General features: G+C 58.4%; 1 protein-coding gene across 1 annotated transcript; it reads left to right on the top strand.

Annotated features, from left to right (window-relative positions):
- The first annotated feature begins 301 nt into the window (after window positions 1-301).
- On the top strand, window positions 302-13,494 carry LOC130876529 (E3 SUMO-protein ligase PIAS4). The gene is made up of 11 exons (XM_057773119.1): window positions 302-367; window positions 3,559-3,964; window positions 8,755-8,839; window positions 9,263-9,304; window positions 9,460-9,550; window positions 9,641-9,769; window positions 9,880-9,985; window positions 11,098-11,171; window positions 11,254-11,414; window positions 12,309-12,439; window positions 12,516-13,494. Exons 1-11 carry the CDS (start codon window positions 341-343, stop codon window positions 12,788-12,790), a joined length of 1,527 nt encoding a protein of 508 aa, XP_057629102.1. The 5' UTR covers window positions 302-340; the 3' UTR covers window positions 12,791-13,494.
- The last annotated feature ends 1,802 nt before the right edge of the window (window positions 13,495-15,296 follow it).

Here is a 15,296-nt window from a genome sequence, read left to right as displayed (position 1 = left end):
CGGATAGCACTGCGCGAGCGCGAGGAAAATGAGGAGGTAGGGCTAACTTCTCCTTTAAGAAGTTAGACTCCACCCCCTAGTGGGCGTGACCAAAGCCAGCGCCTTTTAAAAAAAAAAAAAAATAAGCACAGGGGCGCGTGGGGGCGATTGGTCAGATCCTCGGGCGGTGGCGCTCGGGCGCGCTTGCGCAGCACGCAGCTCCCGCCTCTCGGCGGGGGCTGGGGGGGAGGAGCCAGCTACCGCTTTTATTGGCTCTCGCTCAAGCCCCGCCCTCCGGTCGAGGGCCGTCACGTGACGCGACGGCTGGGGCCTCCCGGCGCGGGGGACGCTAGTGGCCAAGATGGCGGCGGAGCTGGTGGAGGCCAAAGTGAGTGAGCGGCGGCGGCGCGGGCTGGGGCCGGCGGGTGGCGCGGTGCGGACGGCGCCTCGCAGCCAGCCGGGAGGGCAGCCTGAGGGGTGTGGGAGTGCGGGTCGGCCGGGGCGCGACCGGGACGCGGGCTGAGGCTGCGGGCGGGGGGCGGGGAGACCGGGGGCGGGGTCGCCAGCACCGTCTTCGGAGTGTCGCGGTCGACTCCTGTCACTCTATTTCCGATCGAAGCTGGAAGTCCCTACAGTGTGGGGACGCAGATTCCCCGGTGCAGGCACCGTCCCTTCCTTTGGGACAGCCCCACTGGGACAGGCCTGGAGGGTCCCCTGTGGTCTCCCAAGCCTAAGGAATGCAGAGAGTGACTTCTCCATCCCGTCTCCAAGGCAACGAGGAGGACTCGGGTCCGGGTCCCCGCATCTCCTCGCCTACGGGACAGCATGGGGAAGGTCTGCAGGGAATGCCACAAGTCCTCTGATTCTCGGGGTCCCCATTGGCACCTCCCCCTAGTGAATAAGTAAGACTCCAGACTCAGTCCAGCTGTGAGTTCCGGGGTTCATTTTAGAGTCTCCGAGTCGCCGAGAACCGCCCCTCCGTCCCTTACACACTAGCTGTCTCCTGTCCTCCTGGGAAGGTCCCCAGCCCCCTCTGTTGCCTTCGAGGTTCCAGTCAGCAATGGGGTACCACATTCTCCAGTAATCCTCACACTGTACTCCACCTTTAATCTGGACATCCTGGCAAATCATCTTACGGGGTTTCGGGCTCCCTGCCAGCCCACCCAACCCACCACCCCCTTATTTTCCTGTGTTGCTCCCCAGATTGATCCCTGAACTGAGTCCAAGGGAGGACTGCTTAGGCCTGTTCCCCCCATTTCTGCTTTGAGGTGCCAGGGCTCTGTCCCTCCACCGGGTGAGTCCCCATTAAACCTCCCTGAGGCGTGGCTCAGCATCGCCACCTTCCAGTGCTGTTCTCTTTCCCAGCACACTTGTCCCTCCTGAGTTCCTGCCGGACCTCAGCCTCTCTCAGGCATCTTCCCACCCATAAAGTCACAACTTGTACCCCTTCTTTCCTGGTTCTCTTGTTACATGGCTCTTCCCTGTCCCACTTGGACCTTTTGGGGTATTTAGAGATTCCAATTAAAAAAAATGTATCCCTCTCCCCTCTCCCCCTGTTCATTCACCCAAAATGTACACTATGTTCATAGTCAGAGTTTTGAGATACTCAAGATGGGAACATGTGAACTGTGAAGGTCCCAGGCACAGTCTTACTGCTTGAAGCCCCCTTTGTAGCATCCTGGAGCATTCCAGGGAGGCCAAGCCTCTTTGCCCACTTCATTCCTCAGTGGCAGGGGTGTGGTCCCTCTCTACTGGACCCTCTGGACCTCCAGCCCCACCTCAGTTGAACTTGACCCTCTTTTTTTGGTTTTTCGAGACAGGGTTTCTCTGTGGTTTTGGAGCCTGTCCTGGAACTAGCTCTTGTAGACCAGGTTGGTCTCGAACTCACAGAGATCCGCCTGCCTCTGCCTCCCAAGTGCTGGGATTAAAGGCGTGCGCCACCACCGCCCGGCTTTGACCCTCTTTTTTGAAGCTCTGTGGTGGTCCAGGGGAACCCCATCACAACTCCTCAGAGAACATTGAGTGTAATGGAGACTCCTCCATCTGTCACAGTGGGCTGGAGATTCTGTCCTTTGCGGTCCACTGGGGCTTATCGGAGGCGATGGTGGCATTTCAGGATGACTGGACCATTCAGCAGGCCCCGTGGCAGGCTTGTAGGCTGCCTTCATTCTTGGTCAGGGTCTCGGCTTTCTGAAGAGCCTGGTCTAGTGATTGTCGCCTCTCATTGAGCCCCAAGTGGAAAGCTTTAGACACTATGGAGCTGACACTGTTTATAAACCCAGCCGTGGTAGCCATGCCTGGGCAGGAAGTGCACTCTGGCGATGGATGGAGACATCTTGCTATGCACTGTCCTAATGCCGTGCTGTCCCTAGCAGCTGCTGGGAAACCCGACCCAGACCATATGGCAACGACCTGGGTGCTGGGATGTTTGCCATCCGTCATGGGCACCCCTCTCCTTAGTCTTTAGGGCTTGGGCTTGTTCTAGTACAAACGTGCTAACTACATGCTGTGTGTGCTGCATGGCCCTGCATGAGGTAGGAAGTCAAGGCTCCTTTGAGGGTGCCCAAGGGCCACATACCCTGGAGTCCCTGGAGAGTCAGGGCTCCCCAGCAAGAGGTCTAAAGCCTGGTAGCCACTGGCCAAACTCCATCCCAGCCCGTTGTACCAAGAGGCCTCACATTATGCTGTCGTAGTTGGCGACCCAAGTCCCAGGTGCTCTGGGAGCCTTCTGGGACACTGCTCTTGCTCCCGAGGGCCATGTTCCCCAAGTGATCAGGTGGGTACCAAATGTGATGGATTCCTGAGACTAGGACCTCTGGGCTGGTCAGGTGTGCTTTCTGTGTCTTGCAGGCTTCTTTGGGGCTCATGGCCTGAGTCAGCTGCCTATGTCCCCTCCAGCCACTTGGACCATCAGCCAGTCCCATGGAAGTCCCTCTCTGTCTCCAATTTTCATTGAATTCAATCCAGCTGCAGAACTTAACACAGGAGGCCCAGGGCCTGGCTGGGCTGTCCCTCAGGGAGACTTGGTCCTTCCACCTGGGGGGCATGTCAGCTGTTGTGAATGCAGGTCCCACCTGAGGGACCCCGATACATCTGTCCCTGGGCCTTTCTATCATCTAATACTGTGTCATCAGCTTGGTCACTGACCTGTGCAGCTGCTTGGTTTCAGGCACCAGCTGTTCTCATGTAGGCCCATCCTGCTCCTGGGCACCCTGGGTGATGCCTGGGGAACTGGCATGGTTGGGTGGAGACCTGGTACAGGGTCCAGGACACCTCACTGTAAGACCGGGTCCAGTCCACAGTGTCCCGGGGACCTTGCCCGAGACTAGCAAATCCTACCTAGTCTGGGTAGCACACATGGGAAGGGTTTAAGAGGCCTCCCCAGGGTTCAGTCCTGACACCTCTGCACAGGAGTGCTGTCTTAGGACACAGCCATGCCCCTGCCGTAGCCAGGGCAGGCAGTCCTTCTGTTTCATGCACACCTCCCACCAGGTGAGGCTGTGAGGGACGGGGAGGGGTTCTGGTGGCCAGCATGTTAGAGGGCAGCTGCTGAGAGTCGCTGTGGTCACCCTTCCACAGAACATGGTGATGAGCTTCCGAGTGTCGGACCTACAGATGCTTCTGGGCTTTGTGGGCCGCAGCAAGAGCGGGTTGAAGCATGAGCTGGTGACCAGGGCCTTGCAGCTGGTGCAGTTCGACTGCAGCCCCGAGCTCTTCAAGAAGATCAAAGAGCTGTATGAGACACGCTACGCCAAGAAGAACGTGGATCCCAGCCCACAAGTGCCACGGCCCCTGGACCCCCTGGCTCTGCACTCCATGCCCAGGACTCCCCTGTCAGGGCCCACCGTGGACTACCCCGTGTTGTACGGGAAGTACTTGAATGGACTGGGACGCCTGCCCACCAAGGCCCTTAAGCCTGAAGTGCGCCTGGTGAAGCTGCCCTTCTTCAACATGCTGGATGAGTTGCTGAAGCCCACCGAGCTGGGTGAGTGGTGGGTATCGGCTGGGGAATCCCCACAGTAGGCTCAGCCACTGGGCCACGTGCCATAGGAAGGCATCGCAGGTCACACTGGTCATCTCAGCATTTAGGGGCTGAGGCAGTAGTATTGTGAGTTCTGGGCTACAGGGCGAAACTGTTTTTAAAAAACAGCAATGACTGAGGACGTAGGTACCGTAGTGAGCAGAGCATTCACTGGCCTGCTGACCAGCACCGAGGCCTGGCAGCGTGTACCTCTCATCCCAGCTCGACACGGGGAGTGCCGTGAGTCTGAGGTTAGCCTTGGCAAATAGATTCCGATTTTTAAAAAAGAAAAAAAAGCTGGGCATGGTGGCAAACTCAAGTTATCACAGCACTTGGGGGGGAGATGCAGAAGGATCAGCAGTTCAAGGTCACTCTCAGACAGCTACCAGTTTGAGACCCCATCTCAAGAAAAGCTAGCTGTGTTCCGAGCTGTCAGGTTAGGTTGTCAGGTGGCCTAGACCATCAGACCACTGTCTGTGGGGCACAGATGGCCCTGGGAGGCCCACATCTAGGTTGGTCCCAGCACTCAGCAGACTCACGCTCACATCCCTGCGGCCTGTTCTCCACTGGTGCTCCCTTCCTGCCGTTGTCCTGGGACTTGGTGGGGAGCTCTGTTTAATTGGGGCTGCTGCAAGCGCCTGAGGAAGGGTGGCACTTGGCCTGTCTGAGGGCTGCTTCTGTGACCTGAGGCCCCACCCCCTGGCTCGAGGCTCCACCCCTAGCCTGAGACTCCATCCTCCATGGCACTGAAGCTGGTTTATGGCAGAGCCTTCTGGCCCTACCACCTTCTTGCCATGCTTCAAGTACTACAATCCTGCCTTCTCCAAGGTCTCCACAGCCCTTGGCAGCTAGGGGCCAAGCTGCTGGGTATCATCTTGAGGATGACCCAAGTGCCAGGGAATTCGTCCCCCTGCCTGCCAGCCTGCATGGAGGCCTTCCTTCCTGCAGAGCAAGCCCAGCCGTCACTCTGCCCCACAATGCAATGCTGTGCCCTGGGCCCCCAGGGACCCTGGTCACCTGATCTCCGGGAGAGCATGCTCCCCTGTCTACCCCAGCAGCTTGAACAAAGAGGACTACTGCGCCTCACCTGCCTCCCCACCAGGGCACCCCCTTCCCTGGGTCCCACACCCTGAGGGGCTCCTGGATCAGGAGCTCTGATCCTGGGCCTAAGACCATGATCCCTCAAGCCCTAAACCCCGTTATTTCACAGGCCTGCCCCACCCTGACCTGGGCCCTCTAAGCACAAGCCAGTTCATGGTGGTCAACCACTTGCCCAGGCCTGAATGAGCCCCATGCTCCTTCAGGATTCCAGAAAAGCTGCCTGCTCATCCTGCATTGGGCAGACAGAGCCCATAAATCACCTGAGCACGCAGAGTGGCAGGGAGGAGGGCCACAGGCCAGCCTGCAGACCAGGGCGCACTAACATCCCGTTTAAAGAGGGCTGCTGACCAGAGAGGGCAAGGGGCTCATACGCGTACACACACGGCAACCTGAGCTCCTGCCCCCCAGGCTACGCCCTGCACCCTTGTTTGCTTTTTACCCACTCCCGGGCCAGGCAGGCCCAAGGCAGCAGAAGTGAGGACAGTGCAGGACTGGATGGGGAGGACTGTGTCTCCTCTCCCCCACCCCAGGGCTGTGCAGCTGGAGGGTGTCCTGGGCATCTGTGGTCGGAAGTGTAGAGATAGTGCCTGGACCTGAGGAGGTGACCTGAGGAGGTGGCCAGGGCTGGTGACCTGTGACCCGTAGGTCCCTAGGATGTCAGCTTCTTCAGCCCTACTCCTTCCCCTTGTGGGTTTTTTTTTTTTTGTTGTTTTTTTGTTGTTTTTTTTTTTGGTTTTTCGAGACAGGGTCTCTCTGTGGTTTTGGAGCCTGTCCTGGAACTAGCTCTGTAGACCAGGCTGGTCTCGAACTCACAGAGATCCGTCTGCCTCTGCCTCCCGAGTGCTGGGATTAAAGGCGTGCGCCACCACCGCCGACTGTTGATGTGGTTTTTTGAGACAGGGCTAACAGTGTAGCCCAGTCTGGCCTGGAGCCTGGGATGCTCTAGGTCCGAGGTTCTCAACCCTCCTCCTGCTGCGACCTTTAACACAGTTGCTCGTGTTGTGTGACCCCCAACCGTGAAGTTACTTTGTTGCTACTTCATAAGTGTAATTTTGCTACTGTTATAAATGGTAATACAGATCAGTGGTTTCCAGTGGGGTTTTTCTGACCCCGTGAAAGGGTCAGAATGACCCCCAGAGAGGTCACACCCCACAAGTGGAGAGCCACTGCACTAGCCTGAGGCCTTGCCTTGCTAGGATCAGAGCCACCCTCTAGCACTTGCTGACTGGGAAGGCCTGTCAGGTTCCTTCTGCCCCAGGGTCTTTGCAGGACTGTGGCTCCTCACCCCCCAAGCCTTCGGTTGCTGTCTCTGTCCTCAAGGTCACACCCTACTGCCTGCCCTGTCCCTTTAGTATTTTAGAGACAAGGTTTCTCTACAGAGAGACAGGCTTTAAAGCCTGTCCTAGAGCTAGTTCTTAAAGACCAGGCTGGCCTCGAACTCACCGACGTCCGCCTGTTTCTGCCTCCTGAGTGCTGGGATTAAAGGTGTGCACTACCACTGCCCTGAATGCCCTGCCCTGCCCTGTCCTCCTCCCTTCCAACAGGCCTTTGTCTGTCTTCATCTTTTTTTTTTTTTTTTTTGGTTTTTTGTTTTTGTTTTTCGAGACAGAGTTCCTCTATGGTTTTGGAGCCTGTCCTGGAACTAGCTCTTGTAGACCAGGCTGGTCTCGAACTCACAGAGATCCGCCTGCCTCTGCCTCCCAAGTGCTGGGATTAAAGGCGTGCGCCACCCACCGCCCGGCTATCTTCATCTTTTGCATGATTTTTTGTGTGTGTGCTGTGTTTTGAGGCAGGGTCTTAGGTAGCCCAAGGTGGCCTTGAACCTCTGACCAGCCTGCTTCTACGTCCCTAGCCTGGGCTGACAGGTATGTGCCATTGCACCTGGTGTGACCCTTGCTCTCTGATACCCAATTCGGGTCACTGATTTGAAGCAGGTCAGCAGCACAGTGGAGCTGACTGGTACCCTGTCCGCAGAGCTAGTGTCCATGCTGCCCCAACTCTGCGTGCAGGCTGGGGTGCAGCTGGGGGACACTCAAGCCCGCGGTGCTGCCCTGTTAGGGCTGCCTGAGCCAGTAATGCGGTGTTGCTTTCTCGTGGTGCTGAGAGGTACCCAAAAGTTCTAGGTCGCCTTGGGTCCCCACTGGTCCACCCTCCAGTCCTGGAGTGCACAAGGCTAAGAGGGGCCATGTGAACCTGAATGGCCTGGGCGTTGTGTTCCATGACCCTGAGTACTCTGTCCTGGTCCCCACCTGTCCCTGTTGACCCTTCATGATCCCTTGGTATTCGCCCACCTCAGGCATGGTGGGGGTGGCGACTGTGGGTTCCTTAGCTTCTGTGCTTGGGCCGTGCATGTGTAGCGTATGTCTTGTCTGGTGCGGACCTCCACCCGAGCCCATGCTGCAGTGGGCCAGAGAGAAAGGGAAAGTAGTTGATGGGGGGCAGATGGAGCAAGGTTGCTGTGTGCGGTGCCTGCGTGCCAGGTTGGCCTTGAGCTCCTCCCAACAAGTCCTGGAGTTTACTCAGGTTCTCTGGAGGATGGCAGGTTCAAGGCCAGCCAGGTCCATAAAGTGAAACCCTCTCTTGGGGGAGACTGGGGTAAGGGTAGGACAAGGAGGTACAGAGGCCTTAAGGCAAGGGTGCGCCTGGTTTGTAAGGCCACCAAGGAGGAGTTCCCAGCTGGTGCTGCTGAGGAGACCTTGCCCTCAGGGTCTCAGACCTGGCAGGGCTACAGCTGTAGGGCCTGGCTGATGGACGAGGGGACCAACAGCCATGGCAGAGGTCCTGGCCTGGGGAACAGCATAGGGCGGGTCATGCCTCAGCTGACTGCTAGGGTGTGGGACCCACCCCAGCAGTGTACTCACCCGGCAGCCTGGGTCCTGCTTGATGCCCGCCCCTATGCCACAGAAGCTACCCAGCCTCCCTTAGGGCGATTGTTCCAGTTCGTCCTTCAGGACCTATAGGTTTGCTCAGCAGCGGCCACCAGCCGCCCAAGCACCCCTGGGCTCTCTCCAGATCCTGGGCGGGCAGCTGTGACTCCCTCACTGGAGCAACCCCGCCTCCCAGCCCTGAACCTGCCTACACTCACTGTGATGGTCCCTCAGCCTCTAGTGAGACGGTGCCAGGCCAGTCCGACCCAGTGTCAGTACTCCTTGTAAACAGGGTGTTGCAGGAACTTGGCTTCTGGGGCCTCACAGCTAGCAGTGCCTGTGGCTAGACAGGGAACGCCATCTGGTGAGGTGCTGGTTGATCTCGCAGTGTTGGGTGGAACTTGGGGCCTGCTCCCTGCAGCCAGCTGCCCTTGGACCCAGGATGCTTCTGCTCCAGCCTACTGCTTACTAGGGTGGCTGGCTCTGAACTCCCTCCTCCTGCCCCTCAGAGGCCTGCTGTGGATGCACTGCTGAGTCACATGTCCACATGGTCAGAGCCCTCTGCTGGGGAAGGAACTGGGGCACACTAGGCCAGCAGTCTCTCCTGGAGCCACAGTGGCCTCAGGATATAAGTAGCTACCCTTCTGCCTTTGGGGCACCCTCTTCTAAAGGAGCCCAGAGTGGGAGGGGCCAGAATGTGTCCCCTGAGTCCCAGGCAGAGTGGGTTGGCCTCTTGCCCTATGGCTGGGGAGCTGTAGCCAGGCGGCCTGACCCATATGCATTCAGTCCCACAGAGCGCAGAGAAGCTGCAGGAGAGCCCGTGCATCTTTGCGCTGACGCCTCGGCAAGTGGAGATGATCCGCAACTCCAGGTGCGTCCACCATGAGCAGCTCCCTTGTCGTGTGCCCTCCTGTGCTGGGCCATGTGGGCCCTGCAGGCTCACGAGCACCCCATCACTCCATGCCAGGAGAGCCCAGTTCATCCAGATGTCACCAGGGTTCCCTGGGAAAGATGGATATGAATGAACTTTCTGAGGGTGTGGCCAGGACAGCACAGCCGAGCTGTGTTTACGGTTGTGACTGTCCCTACGCCATTTGTCAGAACAGAGGTCAGGCTGGGGTATGGCCAGGTCCTCTGCCTGCCTCCTTCCTCACCCCTACAATGGACACAGATTCTTCCTGGCATGGGCCAGGAACACTCTGTCCTGTTGCCTATTACTCACCTGGTGATGATGGGGAGGGCTCCAGGGTGGTCTGTGCTGCCCACTGACTCCTGCCTTGTGCCCTGCCCACAGAGAGCTGCAGCCTGGAGTGAAAGCCGTGCAGGTGGTGCTGAGGTACGTGAGAGCAGTGCCCTGGCCCCCGCCTCTCCTGTGGCCATCACTCTGCACACACAGCCTCATCCTGTCCACCCCTGTTCCTCTACCGTCTGCTGTCATTGTTGGGACCTCTGCTGCTTGTCTTCACAGCCCCGTGTCCCCTGTCTCCCCAGGATCTGCTACTCTGACACTAGCTGCCCACAGGAGGATCAGTACCCACCAAACATCGCCGTCAAGGTTAACCACAGCTACTGCTCAGTGCCGGTGAGCCAGCCGACAGCAGCCAGGGGCGGGGCGACATGGACGCAGGGTAGGGATGGGACCTGGTGGGGCTGAGCACATCTCTGTTCACAGGGCTACTACCCCTCTAACAAGCCTGGTGTGGAACCCAAGAGGCCCTGTCGACCCATCAACCTCACCCACCTCATGTATCTGTCCTCGGCCACCAACCGCATCACTGTCACCTGGGGCAACTACGGCAAGGTGAGCCCCCGTGCCCGAGCCCCACTGCCCCATGTGCACCCTGTCCATCCCACATTGACCCCATCAACCCTGCGTTCAGCACCCTGATGCTGCAGCCGCTCTGTCCACAGAGCTACTCCGTAGCCTTGTACCTGGTGCGGCAGCTGACCTCCTCAGACCTGCTGCAGAGGTTGAAGACGATCGGTGTGAAGCATCCAGAACTCTGCAAGGCGCTGGGTGAGCAGCTGGGGCCCCAGGGCCTGGCTGTGCCCGGTGGGACCTGCTCTGTTCCAGGGTGTGCAGCACCATGGTGTGTGCAAGGGTGGCTGAGGGACTGGGGGCAAAGACACGTCAACCTGCGGTCGGGGTTCTGGATCTGGATGTGGGGGTTTCAGGGTCCGGTCTGTGAGCTCAGGCCTCCTGACTTAGACAGTTGGAGAGCAAGGGCAGCTAGGCAGTCTGGGAGGCAGGTGACACCGGAGATCCAGGCCAGGGCACTTGTGATGGTGCTTGGTTTGTGGAGACAGGGTTTCTCTGTGGAGCCCTGGCTGTCCAGGAACCAGCACTGTAGCTCAGGCTGGACTCGAACTCACAGAGATCCACCTGCCTCTGCCTCCTGAGGCGTGGGGCCACTGTCACCCGGCTGTGACAAGGGGTTTTCAGATGAGACAGTGTGGTTGTGAAAGACAGAGTTTCTGCGGCAGCAGCCCACAGCGCCCACCCACACTTGGCAGACGGGGCCTCGGAGGCCCTGAATGTCGCCGGTGGCCATTTCTCTGCAGGACAGGTTCAAGCCACCTCGGAGGCATCCAGGCCTGTTGTCACCCTTCCAAGCTGGGGTTGACCGTGCTGGGCCAAGACTCCTGACCAGGAGGACGTGGCCCAGGCCCCCTGGGGGTGGCTTATACCTGGAGAGTTGAAGGCAAGCTTTGCAGACCAAGGCCACCAACTTTATTATTTGGTGGCCAGGGTGGGACAGCACTCACAGGTGTGCTGTCTGTGCCTGGGCTGAGCCTGCTCAGTGTCCCTGGACCTGCATGGCCTGGGTTAAAGGGTTTCCATGCTGCTCACAGCTGAGTCCTCCAGGCTGTGTGGCATTAGCATCTCTACCTCCTCTGGGCAGGTTGTGCTGCCTGCGACTTTGCAGAAACGCCCAGCAGGTCTCGGGAGCCCACAGGGTCCCTGTGTGGAGTGAGCAGGGTTTTTGGGCTGGCGCTCAGGAACTGGTGGCAGAAGGATCAGGTTCAGGGAGATGTGTGGAGGCCAGCCTGGCCTCCATGAGTTCCTACAGTCTCCTTCAACTGTGGAGACCCCGCCCTCTGACGCCCGTCCCCTCTGTCACCTCACAGTCAAAGAGAAGCTTCGCCTAGACCCCGACAGTGAGATCGCCACTACTGGAGTGAGAGTGTCCCTCATCTGCCCGGTGAGTCCTCATCTGTCCCCAGCCACGCGGGTGCTCGGCCTCGGTGGGACGGTGTCCTCACAGCCCGTCCTTTCCCTGACAGCTGGTGAAGATGCGGCTGTCGGTCCCCTGCCGCGCAGAGACCTGTGCACACCTGCAGTGCTTCGACGCAGTCTTCTACCTGCAGATGAACGAGAAGAAGCCCACATGGATGTGCCCTGTGTGTGACAAGCCCGCCGCCTACGACCAGCTGATCATAGACGGGTGAGTCTGACGGGCTCTGCGCGCTGCAAACTCCAGAGGGGCAGTGGGGCCTGTGGCCTGGCTTGTAGGACCTGTTGGAGCCTTTGTTGTGGAGGTGGTCGTTGTGTCTTAGTGCCTACAGTCCCCTGTGCCTGTGATCTTGTGACCTTAGTCTTTGCAAGTGGCCACCTGCAGTCCTGACTGCCCTGCAGGACTCTGCCCCATAGCAGAAAGGGAGGGGTCGTGCTTCCCCTTGGGACGGCTCAGCTCTCCACTCCAGACACTGCGTCTGCTGTCTGTGGTACCTGAGGCTCCTACCAGGCGCCACCCGCAGCTCTGTACCCCAGAGCCATCACAGGCGGCCCAGCCGAGGCCCTCAGAACCTCTTGCCTGGGACCCTAGGTGCTTTCTGCCTGTCCTTGGGCTTGGCTGGGAGACTTGAGTGTGTCCCCAGCAGACCCTGGGGAGTCCCAGGTCAGCGTTTAACCTGCCATGCTCCCAGGAAGGAAACTGAGGCTGTTCCCAACCCAACTCCTTCAGCAGGTGCTGGGCTTTGCCAGGGTCCTGGCTGGATGGGCCACTTGCTTCCCTGCCGAGCTCTAGCATTGAGTGGAGTGAGTGCCACCCTGGGACTGCGCATGTGGGCTGCATTCAATTGCCTTCTGTTCTTGCCCAGCTGTGCTCTTCCGCCCAGGCCATCCCTAGCCCAGGGCTCGAGGCAGAGTCTGCCCTTGGTGGAGCCCTCTGCCACCACCCCAGTGGAGAGGGGCTGTCTGGAGGAAGGCTCAGGTTGGTAGCCAACAGCCCTGGGCCGTGGGAAGTTAGCAGACCGCAGGCCCCCAGAGGATGTAGTTCTTCCTGCTCGGGCAGTGGAGTTTGCCCAAACCCAACCCTGTCCACTCTGCTGCCCCCAAGGCTGCTGTCGAAGATCCTTAGTGAGTGTGAGGACGCAGACGAGATTGAGTTCTTGGCCGAAGGCTCCTGGCGCCCAATCCGTGCGGAGAAGGAGCCGAGCTGCAGCCCACAGGGACCTATCCTGGTACTTGGTGAGTGCCCACACACTGCCCCAGAAGTGTGCCAGCCACCCTGGCCCGCAGCTGAGCACTGTCACTGTCCCCGCAGGCACCTCGGACGCCAACGGGCTCCCGCAGGCCTCCAGCAGCCCCGGCGTGGGAGGCAGCATGAGCAGCACACTGAGCGGTGCAGGCAGCGGGGCAGGGGCGGCAGGCGGCCCAGAGAACGGGAAGCCTGGCGCCGACGTGGTGGACCTCACACTGGACAGCTCGTCTTCCTCGGAGGACGACGAGGACGATGACGAGGATGACGAGGATGACGATGAGGGGCCCCGGCCGAAGCGCCGCTGCCCGTTCCAGAAGGGTCTCGTGCCCGCCTGCTGATGCGCCGGCCTCCCCTGCCCACCCCTCCCTGGCTCCCATATCTCTGGACTCTCCTCTTGGGGGGGATTTAAAAAAAAAAAAAAAAAACCAGTAAAGTGACAAAAATGAGAAAAGTACAAAACGAGAAAAAACAAGAGCAAATCAACACAACCCAGGCCGGCAGCCCGCGGGCCACCTCCCGGAGCAGGCCCCGAGGGGCACAGGAGGGATCTCGGACACTGGACAGGCAACGGCTGCGCGTGGCTGTTCTGCTTTTCCTGCATTGAGGCCGGGCCTGGAGCGCTGGCCTGGCCGCGAGCGTTTTTAGTTGAGAAGCCATGGTGGGGCAGCGGGCCGGGGACAGCAGCCACAATGTGCAATAACGTGGTGTCGCGGACCCGCGTGGCGTGGGGGGGTGTTGTTTTCTAGCCAGCTACCTCGGTAACTCCAATTCATTCAGGTTCACTTCCCCACGGGGCAGCCCTGCCGCGGGCTCGGGCTCCTCAGCTGCCTCCCTGCCCGCGGGAGGCTCTCTCTTCCACCGCCCGTCGCCCTCACCACCCGACTCTGTCAGGAAGCAATACCGGGTCTGGTCCGGAGCGGGCGGCCTGGCGGTGTCACCGCATGAACTCGCCGGGAGGCCGGGGGCCCTGGCCAGCCGCGCGGCACTCTTTTCTAATATTTGTATTCTAATTTAATTGTTTTTTAAAAATGCAAATAAAATTTAAAAAAAAGAACCAAGAGTAGCCAGTCCTGGCCATCTGTGGGTTTTGTTTTGTTTCTTTGTAACCTGCCTGTCCTCCCTTGAGCTAAAAGCTGGAGGGGGCTTGTTAGATAATGTCACCAGGAGGCCCCTCAGGGTCTCTGGGCATGTAGAAACACACACTGGAGTTATTACTTGACCCTGAACAGGAGCAAGGCTCCGACACACACCCAGGGACGTGCAGGGACATGAAGACGCCTACTTGAAAATTTTGGGGTGTTGGAGTTGTTTTTTGGTATTAATTTTTTTTTTTTTTTTTTTTTTTTTTTTTTGGTTTTTTCGAGACAGGGTTTCTCTGTGGCTTTGGAGCCTGTCCTGGAACTAGCTCTTGTAGACCAGGCTGGTCTCGAACTCACAGAGATCCGCCTACCTCTGCCTCCCAAGTGCTGGGATTAAAGGCGTGCGCCACCACCGCCCGGCTAATTTCTTTTTTTGTTAATACTAAATTTTAAGCTATATTTGCGTGATTACTCGAATGTGAGAGAGGCCGTGCTCAGTGAGACCCACCCATGTGCTGTGACCAACCGCTCAAGTGGATGAGGCTGGTGGACCACGCAAGCAAGCCTTAGATATAGTATGATCTCGAGACAGAAAACCTCAGCACGCTAGAGCCAGTCCTACACGTGAGCATGTGTGAGCATTGCACCTCTAGGCCCAGAAGCCTGCCTCGCTCAGGTCAGGCCTGGGAATACTGGCCAGGAGAGCCCAAGGAACGCCCATGGTTCCCATCTGGGAATGGACGGCCTGGAGCGGTCCAGCAGACAGCCCCTCGGGGCAAGGGGCAGCCACTCGGTGGGCACATGTCCAGGATGCAGAACTCAGACTTAGTGGGTTCCCGACACCCAGGACCCAAGTGCACGCCACCCATCCACGGCTCCACTGCCCTGGATACAGCCCGTGGGAGGACCCCATGCCTACCCCATCCCCTTTCCCTAGTGACAGGGCCCCAGTTCCCACTTCCTCCTGGGGACAGGAAGTTGTCCACAGCCAGCTGAGGTTTCCGGACCCCTAGGACCGATAAGGTCACTGGAGACCAGCTGGGGACAGCAACTAGGGGCCTTCCTATTGTCCAGGCACAGGCGACCAGGGCCTGAAACACCCAGGATTTTGAGGTCACCAGCCCAGGTGACCTATCTTTGCCTGGAAAAACCTAACACCCACCCTGGGACCCCCCTGGGTCCCTCTGTCAGACCCCACCCTCAGGGCATGTGAAACTGGGCAGATACTGGGTGTCTCCCAGACACCCCCCCAAAAAAAACAAAAAAAAAAAACCAAGACAGAACACAGAGACCAGGCAAGGAGACGTCGTAACAGGCTGCATTTAGTGGTTGGGTTTTTCTTTTATGTACAAGAAAAATGAGCTCTATTTTTTCAGATTTTTTTCATAATCTTTTGTTTGTATGTTTTTTATTACTTTTAAATCTTGTCCCCCCACCCCCAAAAAGTGCATTTTTTAAATCAATTGATTTGTTTTCGTTCTGCCTCCCCCACTTTACTTTATAAAGATTCTTACATCCAGTCAGTGGAATGTCTGTTCTGTGCTCCGGACCCTATACACCAGGCCTGGGCCCTAAAAATCCAAGGCACCTCATTCTGGACCTGGGGCGGGGCTCCCCTGGCCCTCTGTCTCCTGAACCCCGTGCCCCCCACCAAGATAAGTCAATATTTAGTGCGAGCTAGTTCTGAACTGAGATAATCATTCCTGGGGTGAGGAGCTCCCCAAGACCCCTGACCCGTCCGGTGCCAGCCAACCCGAACTCCGGG

This window comes from Chionomys nivalis, chromosome 6 (genome assembly GCF_950005125.1).
Source record: "Chionomys nivalis chromosome 6, mChiNiv1.1, whole genome shotgun sequence".
Lineage (NCBI taxonomy): Eukaryota > Metazoa > Chordata > Mammalia > Rodentia > Cricetidae > Chionomys > Chionomys nivalis.
Note: the sequence above shows the minus strand (reverse complement) of the source record. Positions and strands in the feature narration are given on the sequence as shown.

Bases quoted from the DNA above. Each gene is read 5' to 3' on its own strand.
- LOC130876529 (XM_057773119.1), top strand. From the start codon at position 341: ATGGCGGCGGAGCTGGTGGAGGCCAAA. The intron at 9,305-9,459 runs GTACGTGAGAGC...CTGTCTCCCCAG, and splicing joins GCCGTGCAGGTGGTGCTGAG to GATCTGCTACTCTGACACTA. The intron at 9,986-11,097 runs GTGAGCAGCTGG...GTCACCTCACAG, and splicing joins AGAACTCTGCAAGGCGCTGG to TCAAAGAGAAGCTTCGCCTA.